The sequence below is a fragment of the Mastigoproctus giganteus genome, chromosome 7 (genome assembly GCF_048544385.1).
Source record: "Mastigoproctus giganteus isolate SK-2022 chromosome 7, ASM4854438v1, whole genome shotgun sequence".
NCBI classification, from domain to species: Eukaryota; Metazoa; Arthropoda; class Arachnida; order Uropygi; family Thelyphonidae; genus Mastigoproctus; species Mastigoproctus giganteus.
Genome location: NC_143581.1, coordinates 217,047,038 through 217,062,239, shown reverse-complemented (window position 1 = coordinate 217,062,239; position 15,202 = coordinate 217,047,038). Strand labels below are relative to the sequence as shown.

The 15,202-nt window shown below is 37.1% G+C and overlaps 1 protein-coding gene across 4 annotated transcripts in view; it reads right to left on the bottom strand.

Moving 5' to 3' along the window:
- The window catches only part of LOC150083681 (extracellular matrix organizing protein FRAS1-like), an 866,422-nt gene that overhangs the window by 436,960 nt on the left and 414,260 nt on the right, over nucleotides 1–15,202 (bottom strand). For all 4 annotated transcript variants that reach the window (XR_016547213.1, XM_090378121.1, XM_090378123.1 and 1 more), the window contains one exon: nucleotides 4,086–4,281. Coding sequence is in view for 3 of the 4 variants with exons in the window: in XM_090378121.1 (XP_090234247.1) it covers nucleotides 4,086–4,281 (196 nt within the window). In the remaining variant the exon portion in view is untranslated. The remainder of the gene's footprint in view (nucleotides 1–4,085; nucleotides 4,282–15,202) is intronic.

Sequence of the window (15,202 nt, the reverse complement as noted above, 5' to 3'; positions counted from 1 at the left end):
GAAACTACCAGATGCTGACTGGTAGAGAGACCAAAGCCATGAGAGAGTGGAAGAGATGTACAAATACCTGGAGATGATGCAGTCAGCATTTAGAGCACAAGAAAAATCAAGGCCTGACTGACCGAAAAATACCATCAGAGACTCAGAAGCATGCTCAAAGCAAAGCTGAATGGAGGGAATACAGTTAAAGCCATAAACACCTATGCAGTCCCAGTGCTAACATACTCCTTCAGGATCATAGATTGGACTAACACCAAGTTGGAGGATATCATGGGAAAGACAAGGACAATGAAGACCAAAAGTCACCCACACCATCCGAAATCAGTTGTGGAGAGACTCACTATAGCTCGGAAAGAGGTCTATGAGCAGCTTGATAGACCTCACAAAGCAACAAAAAAAACAGCGATAGCTAACCTGAAGGATTACTTCCAGAAAAACAGCAGAACTTTACTAGGCCATAACGAAGATAGACAAGCGGCATACCCCACTCAACCTAGAACAATGGCAAAGAAGACACTCCATGGTAGACACCATAATGACCTCCACCAAGAACACGTAGATAAAATGGCTTCCAATGCATGACGGAAGTGGGATGTACTTCCCTGAGACTGAAGGATTTGTGTTTGCAATCCAAAACCAGGTAATCAACACCAGAAACTAGAGAAAATACATCAACAAGGAGCCCAGAGTGTCAGATGACAATGTCGACGATGTCACCTGGCTTCAGAAACGGTCCAATATGTCACCACAGGATGCAGGTGATCACCCAGACAAAATACACTCGTAAATATGACCAGGTAGCCAGGATAATACATCAGAAGCTAGCGAGGAAATACCAGTTGATCAAAGAAAGTTTACCATATTACAAGTACAAACCCCAAGCAGTACTAGAGACCCCAAACTACAAACTGTACTGGGACCGTGTCATAATAATGGACAAGACAGTCCCCCACAACAACCAGATATAACCCTTGCTGACAAGAAGGAAAAGGCTGTTTATCTGATTGCCATAGCGGTGCCCAATACTGGCAATCTTCAGAAAACACATGAGGAAAAAATCAGGAATACATGAACCTAAGAAAGGAGATCAAAGAGTTGTTGCATGTGCAACAAGTAATAATAACAACAACAATAAATTATAATTAACAAAAAAAAAAAAATGATGTAAACAGTTAAAAATATTATACTATATATAAAAATTATGTCAAAAAGGAACAAATGCACATTTCAGAAACATTATATGATGCATTAAAAGTAATATCATGCAGGGTAGAAAGGAGTAGGCAACAATAAAATATGACATAACATAAAATTCACTTATTTATTACTGAAGTTTCAGAATCAAACTGACAACGAGAATAGAATGAAGACAGTGACAATGCCTTTTTGTAGTTTAGTACTTTTATATTATAAAGTCATTAAATCTGTACAGTGTTCCCATTATGCTGTCATCAGCAATGCCACATTTCAGTAGTAATTCAAGTAGAGAGAATGGGAATGTTTCTTTATGGGAAGGGTGCTCAGGTTCCAGAAAGAGGCTATCCTCTGTATTTCCTCTCACTCTGTTCTACTACATGACTGGTGGCAGTGGTTGCATAGTTCCCTAAAAGGATATCTATAGCACAATCAATTAGGTGTAAGGACATTTTGCTGAAAAATCCATTTTAGCTGTAAGCCCCTCCCATTCAGCACTGTTTGCTTTCTAAAATCTGTACTTTTTGACCATGCTGGACCCAACAAAATTCCATGCCATAAGCAATACCAGGAAATTTTTCTCAAAGGAACTTAGTGTGATGTTGTCTCTCTTAGAAACATCACACTAAGAAATTAATACAATTATTTGAGAGCTAATGATAACCAAATCTAGGGGTTGCAGAGCATGTTGTATTAAGTGGCAGGAACAGAATGTACAAGTAGTCCAATTTTATACCTGCCTGATAGGCAGATGTGATGAGGCATTCAGGCTTTTCATATTTTTAATGGCAAGTGGCTTTTAACTTTTCACTTTCATCTCCACTATATGCACAACATGGTCAGTTGCTCTTGATTTCTTTCCACCACCACAACATGTTCTGCCTTTAAAGACTAGTGTTTGACCTGGGTTTGAGCTGTAGTAAGATGTCAGTTTCATCAGAGTTGAAAATGTCCTAACATTTTTAATTCTGTACAACAATTCGTTTCATGTTTCTCTCCCCCACTAATTTTCAACTGCTCATCAACAAACGATGCGTCACTATGTTTCAAAAATTTCCTTTTGAGGTCTACATGCTTTGCTCCTGATATTCATCTCTTCATTTGTGAAGGTGATTTCCTTTGGTTGCTGCTAATTCTAGGGCTGCTCGTTTCATCACATAAATTGTCAAGCGAAATAATGGAATGCTGAATTTCCTTCCTTATCATTTTAGTTTTGGTTTCTCATTCTTGTCCACTGCACATAAAATCTCAGCTTCTTTGATAATGACACTTTTTAGGTAAACTTAGGACTTTAACTTTTAGGTAAACTTAGGACTTTAACTTTTAGGTAAACTCTCTCTATTCTCAATGATTTTTTTTTTTTTTTTAAACACAGAGTGGGCGCTTTCCTTTATTATATAGTTTTAAACTGCATGATAAAAATTCACACTGCTTAAAAACCTTAAAAACTTATACTGTTTCATCAATGCAATGAAAAATTAATAAACATTTACTGTATTGAATGAAGTTGTACTAATCTGCTGTGAATGTGGAGGAGACAGGAGAGAAACAGCAAATAGTTGCTCTCCTCTCACAACAAAATATTCTAAAATATGTTTAGTTTTAGAAACATGATAAACGTTTCTATATAATTGACCTTAAATAGTTGTTGGGCCTGCAATTTCTATTCAAATTAAAATTATCCATATTTTAAAGCCACTATATTGTAAAGTTCACAAAAGCTCACTCATGTGGTGGGGAAAGTCAAGCTATTTCACATTATCAGATGTACTGAATTATGAAATTAACAAGTTGTTTTTCTGTATATGAAGCATTCTGGTAAAATTTTAGCAAAAGCTTAATAAAATTTTGTAAATTAAAAGTGCCTAGCAACTATTGGTAATGTCAATAAATATAATCATTAACTGTATTTAGCAATTACAAGGACTTGAACCATGGTCTACTCAGCATAAGTATTACTGCACTCTCACACCTGACCACTGCTATGGTCAGGTGGAAGGAGACTTTTCTCTATATGGAAATTCTAGATATATAAACTCTGCTGTCCATTTACATATCTTTCTATACTTTTTCTATTCAGAATTATCACTAATTCTTAACAGAATTTTCTAAGATACTTTTTGTTCTCTTTATTAAATAAACCACCAGTTTAACATAAAGAATTTGTTTTAAAAACTACTATGGTTGTATTTGATTGTATTACATTATTCCTTCCAATGAATGATTCCACTTTTAGCAGTGTTTTAGGATCAGAAATGGATATTAAAGATATCAAACAGGTTTAAGCAACAACACTTACAATACATTTTATATAAAAAGACTACAGAAAACTGGTTTCTGCTGAAAATATAAGTTTTTTAAGTGTCATTTCAGTAGTCATGTCACATTTCATAACACATAAGGTCATATGGAATATAAAATTACTATAAAACTAAATGCTTAAAGTAGCCAGTTATGAATAAATGCCAAAATAATTAAATATGAATTATGAATAAATAAATAGCCAGCTATGAATAAATGGCCACTGAAGTTATTTGAGCATTTTTTTTTGCACTGTTCCTCTTGCATTGTTGTAATTTAAAAGAAAAAAAAATAGTTAAACTTGTAAAACATGTTAAATTTATAGCCTTTACTGCAAAAATATTGAATGGTGTATATAGTGCACCAAACGTGGATTTTTAAAAATTTTTTTTTGTGCACCCACTTGTGCTGTTCATCCATTTATGGAAATTTGAATTAGCTTTTAAAACATGAAGACAAAGCCATCTTAGATTTCAAATAAATATAACAATTAATATCTGTTTAGTGAAATTTGAATCAGTTGTTAAAAATTACAATTTGCAATTAACAACGAGCTACTAAAAAACACATCTACAATGAATAGACCTTACCTTACCCGGAAATCATTTATATCAAGTTGGGTGAAAGAATGACCAGGATTCAAGACTACATATCCAAGTGAACTTGATGACAGCATCTCTAGAGTGCCAAACTGTGGCTGAGAAAGGAGTGTGAACACAATTTCATGATCTTCTGATAATTTATCAGTATATGCTAAGTGATGTCTCTGAAGGATTAAAGAATGTCCTAAAAATTTCAAAAAACAAATTTATTTTAGTACCTATTGCATATGTACTAGAGTCTCAAAAGAATTCAGATACTTCTGACACTTAAGTACACTGAAGAACCATATGCAAAGGGTAGTATCAGTCATGCCATATCACTGATTTGCTGTTTCATGCTTCTGCATCCCATATGAATCTTTCAAATTAAGCTACAGTTAGCACTAGAAGATTCAAATGAGAATGCAATCTTACAGAACTAGAGAGCACATGTAAATTTAAAAGAAGGGTTGTGAACACAAACACGAACACACACACACACACGCGCACGCAAGCGCGAAACTAGACGAATTTTCTTTTTTTTTTTTTTTTTTTTCTTTTTTAAGGTTGGTGTTGAACATACCTAGCTTCCTGGAACCAATTTGCTTTATTGATACTAATATTAAACCATAAAGAAATGATCTCACTGGAAAACATTTACTGAAACAGATTGGCAATCTTTCAAAAGAGCAATTACATCATTCCAAACTCTGTTGGGAATGATTAAACAATAAAGTCAAAGGCCCAGCATCAACAGAAGTGGCTACTGACCTGACCTGAACAAACTTATCTGAATCAGACTGGAATATAACATAAAATATAATCCTTACTTATAAAGTTTTCTCCTTCTTCTTAACCATAGGACAGATATAATCTGGCAACCCTTGTATCATATAAGGGGGTATCAAAAAGTTTGTACCCTGACCTAGATAAAACATCAGTAGGAAGATGCCATTTTTAATATAAGTTATCTACATATTCAATAACTAATGTGAAATTTCATTCCCACAGGTGATTGTACACCAGAAGTGGAGTCTGGAATCTGAGGAAGGACGCTACAGTTGACAAGGTGGAGTATCAAGCAGTGATCAAGTTACTGCATTTGCAGGGCAAGAAAGATCAGGAAATTGACCAAGAAATGAATGTTGTGTATGGGCAGAATTTTCCATCCTATGATACTGTAAAAAAAATGGAAATGGGAGTTCCAGTGCGGTTGTACAAGTGTCTTTGACGAGCCAAGAGAAGGAAGGCCATCAACATCCACAGATAGTTGAGCAGCTCCATAACAAACATCCACAGATAGTTGAGTGACAGACATGTGACAATTCATTTCATCGCAAATGCAGTGGAAATTAGTTATGGGTCTGCCAACAGCATTTTACATAACCAAAAAAAAAAAAAAAAAAAAAAAAAAACTATTATTTTTAGACCACCTGAATAATTAAATTCATCTGCCATGCATTGTGTGTTATGTCCGTAAATTGTATGTGTTCTATGGTCGAGTTGCCTGTTTTGCTGGATGAAAAACCCAAGTTGTCAGGGGGTAAAAACCTTGCTATCTATGCCTGAGACTGACTAACTCAGTCATAGAGGGAAAAGGGCTGATTAAAGCTCCTCACATCATCAACAGATTCGAACCTGGGCCTTTTCCACCCGGAGCATTTCACATGACCATCTGCACATGTCTAAGGTCTCCACACGATGGGTTCCAAGATTGCTGACGCCTTTGCAGAAGCAATGTTGAATGCAATGTTCTCGCCAACTGTTAGTTTTGTGCTATTGCAGTGCCCACACTATTCTTCTGACCTAGCACTGTCAGACTTCTTGTTTCGAGAAATGAAAAAACCATTGCGTGGATGCTGCTTTGATTTGCCACAGGAAGTCATCAATGAAGTGGAATCGTGGTTTCAGGCAAAAAGTGCAGACTTCTATGATCGAAGTATTAAACAACTGATCCACAGATGGGAGAAATTTGTTACTATACATGGAGAGTAGATAGAAAAGGATTAAAGTTCCTGTGAAGTTTCACCTATCCAGGGCTATTATTTCTAGGTAAGGGTACAAACTTTTTGATACCTTCTCGTATATCCCAATAACAACAAAACAACAACAACAGATCAGATGTGACTGTGTTTACAATACTGAAACTGTAGTTCCCACTATGGAACTATAACTCAGAAAACCCAATGTAATACCAACAAATATCAAGTGTTACTTGGAATGGTCACTGCTCACTATTATTTGATTTTGAAACGAAGGGAAAAAAATTCTATTCAGCAATGAACTGTACTATACACTATTCAGATAAGAAGACAAAATATTTTATTGCAGGTTTGGAGAATGCTTTTTATTGGAGTTTCTCTATCCAACAATGAAGTTAATTTTAGAAAAGGATATTTGACAGTGTGGGCTGCTTCTCATGCTTCAGAACAAGCCATTGGTCAAAAGTGAATAGAACTCTGATTGATATGTCCTATATTGACATTTTGAACAAATCTATCACCATATTGTGGTAATCCAATAGAAATCAATTCTTTGTACCAACATGGTACAATGCTCTGTATTGTACCATGGTTAGTTATAAAAAACTTTTCTCCTTAAAAACATTGCTTTCACAACACTGGCTCCACAATTTACCACTGAAATCAGGCTGACCTTTTGGTTGTTACCCCACTTCATTCTTAAAACCATCTTTTATGAATTGCTGGTACACTGGTGCTTCTCCAATTCAAAGGAATTGCCTCTGAAACAATGAGTCTAATGAAACTCTCATGTTTAACCTTAACAGTTTAATGCACTGTAAGTTTAATCCCCTCACTGCTTCCGTTAAAATAAATGGGTATATGCAATCTGTCCTGGTAACCTTACTCGTATTCAGTTAAAGCTTTTTATAGTAAGCAATTATCTGTAATTTCCATATTGCTGATGTTGTGCAGCTCACATTCACTATCACAGTTTCTCCCTATTGTGAAGCACTGTAAAATCATCAACAAAACAAAAGAAATATAAGTCCTTTGGAAAAGATTTTTCTGATGAATACATATATAGATTAGTTACAAAGCAAGCCGCAGAACTACCCAAAGAAGTACCTTTGATTTACTGGTATAATGATGTTTCATCAAAAACACAGTTGTGGAAGACAAACAAGTTGATAATTAATCCAGTAGGCTAAATTGCATTTTATAACCTGTTTGTATTCCTTATAGAGGTTTTTTAAAAAAAATTTTGATTAAATAAGGTCAATACTAATGAATATACTTTAAAAATTAAAGGCTTGTATGTGTGATATTTTATGAAGACCTCTGTTCAGACAACAATGATCATCATACATAAGAAATAACTTGCATCTAATAAATTCATTCTTAAGTTTTAATTGTTTTAGTAAAATAACTATTCTGAACGCAAAAAATTATTCTTAAATGACAGCATATATTTTTATATGTAATTACTGTTTGAATACATATTATTATATTAACAGAGATAATCTAAGAAAGTACCATTTTAAGCACCATTTACATACTATTTTAAGCATCATTTACGTACCATTTTAAGAGTTAACCCACATCACCATCAGGGGTACAGGAAAGGAAAGGGTTTTTGCTTCCGTAAAGGTGAGTACAGTGGTCTCCGACAGTTTTTAAATTCTGTACAGTGGGATAAACTGACGATGTTACCAACAGTAAATTCTAAGTGCGAAGCATTCAAGGAATTAATCATGGAAGCTACTAAAAGTTTCATACCTATTAAGAAATATTGTTCAAGGTTTAGGCCTAAATGTTTATCTAATGAACTAATGAGACTCGTAATAGAGAAGAAAAATGCATGGGATGCATATAAATTATCAAGCGACTCAGAAGCCTATGGCAGATATAAGCTAGTCTGTAATCAGGTGACAAAGGAGGTTAGGCAGGCGAAGGCAGATTACGAGAAATCCTTGGCAAAAGATGCTAAGAAAAACAGCAAGGATTTCTTTACTTATATAAACTCTAAAAGGAAGGGGATGAATCTGATTGGTCCACTTGACATCAATGGTTTGACTGTTGATGATCCTGCTCAGATAGCAAACAAACTGAATGAGTATTTTGCATCTACATTCACAAATGAGGAATTATTAAGGTTTGAAAATGGCAGAAGGTTATCAAATTGTAGCAGGACACTTAATGATTTTGTAATAACTGAAAGCAAAGTGGAGGAGAAATTGTTGAAGTTAAACATAAGAAAAGCACCTGGGGTGGATGGGATCTATCTAGTTATATTAAAGGAGGCGGCAAAGCAACTGAGAGTGTCCTTGGACTCAGGGGAGGTTCCCACGGACTGGAGATGTGCAAATGTATCCCCAATTCACAAAGGGAGATCGAAGGGTGACACGAGTAATTACAGACCAGTTAGTTTAACTTCTGTTCCGGGTAAAATAATGGAGTCACTGGTTAAAGATGCATTGCAGGATCATCTAGACAAGACTGCAGCAATAATTCAGACACAGCATGGGTTTGTTAAGGGAAAGTCTTGTCTGACAAATTTGATAGGATATTATGATGTGGTTACAAAGGAACTGGATGCAAAAAAATAATTTTGATATCATATATTTGGATTCCAGGAAAGCTTTTGACACTGTTGCACATGAAAGACTATTGTACAAATTGGAGCAGAATGGTATTAAGGGTAAGTTGCTACAATGGATAAAAGGATGGTTAAGTGGGAGAAGACAGAGGGTGGTAATCAATGGGTGCTGCTCTTCTTGAACTAATGTTATTAGTGGAGTCCCACAGGGTTCGGTGTTAGGTCCACTGTTGATTTTTATATTTATCAACGATATTGATGAAGGTATATCAGGCTTAATGTCGAAGTCTGCAGATGATACAAAGGTTGGCAGGGTTGTTAATGACAGTAATGGCAGTGTGCTACTGCAACAGGATCTAGATAATTTGGGCAGATGGGCTAAGAAGTGGCAACTGAAGTTTAACCTTGACAAATGCAAAGTACTGCATATGGGTAGAAGTAACCCCAGAGAAACATACCAACTGTGTGGTACTACACTGTTGTGTAGTATGAAATGAAAAAGACCTGGGAGTAATTGTGCAGTCAGATATGAAGTTTTCTGAGCAATGCAGACAGGCTGCCAGGGCAGGTCATGGGGTTTTGTCAATGATATATAGGAATTTTGCTAGCAGGGAGAAGGAGGTGATTGTCCCTCTGTATAAGGTAATGGTCAGGCCACGGCTTGAGTACTGCATACAGGTCTGGAGGACTCATTTTAGGAAGGATGTAGATTTACTTGAGCATGTACAGAGAAGGGCAACAAGATTGGTGAGGGGAATGAAGGGATCCTCTTACCAAGAGAGGCTTAAGTTCTGCAAATTGCAGTGGCTGGAAACTAGGCACCTGCATGGTGATCTGATTGAGGTATATAAGGTCTTGAATGGGTTGAGCACGCTAAATTCTGATGGGATCCTTCCACTTGTTCAGATTACGAACCTAAGGGGGCATAAATTCAAATTAAGAAAAGACAGATGTAGATTAGATGTACGGAAATTTGCCTTTAGCCAGCGGGTGGTTAATTGCTGGAACAAACTTCCATCTGTCGTTGTGGAAGTTGATAGGTTGAATAAATTTAATGTGGAACTGGACAGGCATTTGGAGGGAATGGTGTGATTTTTTTTTTTTTTTTGGCTGATGCTGCATAAGCTCATACACTTGGTTTCTTGCATTAAATGCCACTGCTACTACTACTATCACTGTTATTAAACTTTCAGTTGATCACTGACCCTGACAAAGTCTTTAAGATTGGCAGTATGCATAAATACGAATTTGTGTGTGTGTGTGTGTGTGTGTGTGTGCGTGTGTGTGCGTGTGTGTGTGTGCGCGCGCGTGTGTGTGTGTGCGCGTGTGTGTGTGTGTGTGTGTGTGCGCGTGTGTTTCACACACTAGTTAATAATTTACAATATTTTTATTATAGATATTGCTATTTGTATTCTGCTTCTGTGTAGTCATCAGTTTCACCTTGGTTTATATTTAAGTGTTTCATTCACTTTCTTAATCATTATGGTCATAGAGTTTAATTGTGACTGGATCTAATATATAAATTAGTGATGAGCATAAAGAAATAATTAACAATTCAACTCAAGTCCTGCACTGTCTTATGCCACTTGGCCAATCTTCTCCCCCAATCCCCCAAAGGTATGCATCTGCCAAATATTTGATTATGGATCTCAAATGAACTATTAAAAGTCTGTAATCGATTACAGAAATGCTATAATCAATTATTCGATTATTACGCCCTTAGTTACACTCATCACTACTATAAATCTTTATATGCATTTCATAGAAAACATAAAGAACATTATATATACTTTTAAGAAGATTAAATATACTTTAATATCATATATATGCATACATATTTTTAAAAAAATTTATTTTATCTAATAATAAATCTAGAAGAAAACTACATGTTGATATGTACGTAAAGCTACAACACAACTCAAACTCATAATTACAAGAAAATCAACCCAAAATACTTTAATGGGTCGGGTCAGGAAATGGTATAAAAAACACCTGATACTGAGTTCCGTTAATCAGTGTTACTTTTGTTCTTCAAATGGGAAAGGCAGCAGACTTAAAAGAGAGTTTAACAAAGGCCAAACTGTAATGGTCAGATGACTGGGTCAGAGTACGTATATCCGAAATGGTATAGGTGGTGGGCTGCTCATGGTCAGCCATGGTTAGTACCTACACAGAAAGTGGTTCAAGGAGGGAAAACCCACAAACCACTGGCAAGGTGTTGGATGACCACAGCTCATCAATGCTCGAGGTGAGGAAGGCTCTCCCAGATGGTACATGGCAACAGAAGAGTGACTGTGGCGCAACATGTCGGTAATTGGAATGCTGGTGATGGGAGTAATGTGTCACAACACACAGTACATTGAACCCTGCTGAAAATGGGGCTGCATAGCCACAGGCTTCTCCAAGTGCCCATGCCAACCACGGTTCACTGGCGACAGCGCCTACAATGGGAATGCAATCATCAAAACTGGACGTTTATTGACTGGAAGAAGGTAGTCTGGTCCAATGAATCACGTTTCCTGTTGTACTGTGAATGGCTGGGCATGCATCATTTACCTGGGGAAGTGATGGAGCCTGAATGCACTGTGGGATGAAAACAAGCCAGTGGTGACGGTGTCATGCTTTGGGAAATGTTCTACTGGGATACCCTGTCCAGTCATCCATGTGCTGGGCACTCTGATGTCTACAACCTACCTAAACATCATTGCTGACCAGGTACACCCTTTCTTGGCAACGGCCTTCCGCTCTGGCAGTGCTGTCTTTCAGCAGGATAATGTGCCATGCCACACTGCCTGGATTGTTCAACGCTAGTTTCCAGAACATGAGGAAGACTTCAAGGTATTGCCCGGACCTCCAAATTCCCCAGACATCAATCCCATCGAGCATCTGTGGTTTGTGTTGGAACAGCAAATCCGATCTGTGGAATCTCAACCACAAACCTTACAGGAGTTAAAGGATCTGCTGGTTACGTTGTTAGAAATCTTGTAGCATTCACGCCTCGCTGGGTACGAGCTGTTTTGGCTGCACGTAGAGGACCAACATCATATTAGATAAGTGGTTATAATGTTTTGGTTCATCGGTGCAGTTCCCTTTGGAGCCAATACACTTTTGCCATTGATGCTGCAATGCATTGATTCCAGCTGCAAAGTACGTTTTCTCTTGGGCCTCCAGGAAGGCATCCACTGCAGCAATGATGCCTCTATTGGTGAGAAAATGGATGCCAGCCAGGTATTTTTTTGAATTAGGAAATAGGAGGAAGTCTGATGAATGTGGAGATGGTCCAAGATTTCAAAGCCACACTTAGGTAGTGCAGCCATGGCAATGACAGACTTGTGAACAGGCACCTTGTCCTGGTGGAACAACACTGCTTTGCTGAGTTTTTCTCAGAATTTCTCTTTTAATTTTTTGTACAACAAGACACATTTAGAAATCTTGTAACGTCTGTGCCTTGCTGGGTACAAGCTGTTTTGGCTGCATGTGGGGAATCAACATCATATTAGTTAGGTGTCATAATGTTTTGGCTCATCGGTGTACAGTCACCCAATAAATCCACAAAGGTTTTGCTAGTGTAGAGTGACACAAAAGTTCCATTTAATATCTGTAGGGTTAAAATTTCCCATTATAAGACATTCTGATTTACCAGCCCACTCTATATGTCTCTACACTTGTTCATTGTAGTCATTTAGTCTATAACACACTTCCACTCTCATTTTTGTTTTCCTAGTGCTTATGTCACCCAAAACTGACTCAATATTGCTCTATCAACTAGATGCATCGCTTTAGATTTAATATGCTTCTTAACCTTAAGAGTAGAACTCCCTTTCTTATGTTGTCTGTCCTTTCTGGTTATGTATTCCTGTACACATTGTATTCCTTATATTCAAATTCTACATCCATTATGCTTGAATGACATCATCACCTATATCCCTACAATATCTGCATTTGATGACTTAACCAGCACTTCAAATTCATCAATGTATTTATTATTATTTTCCTAGAATTAGTGTACATGTATGTATAATGCACCTGTATTTACTCTTAGTTACATTAACACAGCCTGTGAATTTGATTGTTCTATGAAGACCCCCATCACACCTTGAAGTCGCTCACACCTCGCTTTCCATGCTGCTGCTGCATTCTCCAATAAAAGTAGTGCAATAATCACTTTCACCTCTGCCCTTGGCTGTTTTTAATCTATTATTCTGTGTATCTGTCCCACACAGGATATCAGTTTTCCGACTTACCTAACGCTATCTGAAAGGCATCACAATTAATCTTGCACCCCTTCTGTTTAAGTGTGTCCCACCCCTGTAGAAACAGTCTCTCCTGTTATCGAGAACAAACCATGTTGAGAAAAATTCTACCCAACAAGCCTTGCAGTCTCTTCAGGGCAGAAATGATAAGGCTCTCACATCATATACTCCCTTCTATCGTGTCTGGACAGAATTGCAGACACTTTCAAATTTAATCCTAACTTGTGACTTTTTCTCAACATTGCCCTGTCCCTATTAAGTAAGTTCTTGGATCTCTTACTCTTAATATCACTAGTGCAAAACATGTACAAAAATATCACCTTTTGTGCTCTAAAAAGATGATAACTGCTCTGCAACATCATCAACCACTGCCCCTGGCACACATAACTTCATCCTATTTTGCCTATCTTTTTGGGACAATATATTTCCCTTTTCCTGAATAATAGTGTCACTGACAATAATTAACTTCTGACCAGTGCATTCTGCCTTGGAGATTGTCACTGTGTTTGCCTGATGTGCAAGTGCAAGCTCCCACATTGTTCTCACAAGGTTATCAAATTGTAGCACACTAGTAAGACTTTTGTGGATTTATTGGATGATTGTTTTCTGCAGCAGCATGTTCAAGAGGCAACCAGGGAGGGTAATAATCTTGATCTGGTTATCAGCAGCGATCATTCCTGTATTAAGAATTTGCGGATAAAGGAACCACATCAGTAATCACAGTGTACTGATGTGGGATTTACTTAAAGATATAATTACCATTAGGAGTAAAGGAAAGGATTTTGCTTCTGTAAAGGTGACTACAGTGGTCTCAGACAGTTTTTAAATTCTGTAAAGTGGGACCAACTGATGATGTTACCAACAGCAAATTCTAAATGGGAAGCATTCAAGGAATTAATCTTGGAAACTAGTGAAATTATAGTAACCTTAATATACCGTGATAAATCTGACTAAAAAATGAATAGCAAATGCTTAGAAAATGGTACTCACCTTGTATAAATCTGCAATAAATTTTTTTGATAGATGGTGGTTAAATTTAGGTTGGAAGAAGCATTAAAAAGAACTAAGGCGGGGAATGGGGTGAAAATATTTTAAACAGATTTTAAAATGAGCGCAAGGAAGTAGAAATGCAGATCTCTAATCCTTGGTTGTCATAAAGAGGTTAAAAGACGTAAATGAAAAAAAGAGAGAAGACCGGTGGTGCCAATAGTCGTTACGAAGGACTTTCGTGAGTAAATCGTCATCAGTTGGCAAATGAAAGAGAAGTGAGCGCGTGTTGTATTTAAAGTTTATCTAAACTCCCATGATGCTCTTTTTGACACGTGGGAACTTTAGCCGCGAGAGGTTCCAAGCCGGTGGAAGGTTGAAGGGAAGTTTAGTGTTAATAATGTTGAGATCAGAATGGTGTCGGTACCATTCAATGGTGAGGGCTTCATATTGAAGAATTCTGTAGCTCGATCTAAGTTTAATAATAGTGATGGCAGAGTCAACAAGGGGGGTGTGCTTGTGGGTTTGAGCATGGGTTGTTAACTCAGTGCAGGATTGACTTGTCTTGAAACTGTTGAAGTGGTAGTATGCACGGGTATTGGAAGTTGTGGAGGAACCGAATTTGGTGGTAGTGCTGCCGATGTAACAGGTGTCGCAGTTCGGTTGGCATTTTATGAAATATATTAAGTTATTGAGATCATTGATGGGATATTTGTGTGTATCTTTATAAGAATTAAATAGGGAACCTAGTTTATTGTAAGTGGAGAAGGTGAGGGAGATGTTGGTATCTTTGAATGTCGTCAGAATTGTGCTGCGAGTTCACTATGGTAAGGGAGAACTATGCGAGTATTTGTCTTGTGACTGTTTCTGGTGGGGTTATTAATACTGTTTTTAACGGTGGATATTGTGTGTTGGATGAGTTGAGGGGGGTAGCTCCTGGCTATGAATTTATCAGTAAGGTATTGAAGTTCATTGTGTAGATCGTTTTGTGAAGAGGTGAATTTGATAGCGTTGTAGATTTGGTTGTGTAGGACGGCTTTTTTGGTACTAAGAGGATGATGCGAAGTGAAATGTAGATATTTACCAGTGTGCGTGTTTTTTCTGAAAATCTTGGTATTTAAATTTGTGTCTGTTGTATAAATAGTGAGATTAAGAAAATTAATCTGGTTGTCCATTGCGATTTCGAGGGTAAGGTTTAGCCTGTCATGTATTGTATTGAATTTTAAAAAAAGATTGTCTATGGTTGTTCTGTTGTCTATTATTAGGATATCTATTGTCAGGGAAACGGGAAACATGCTTTGTAAAAAGGATAGGTGGAATAGGACC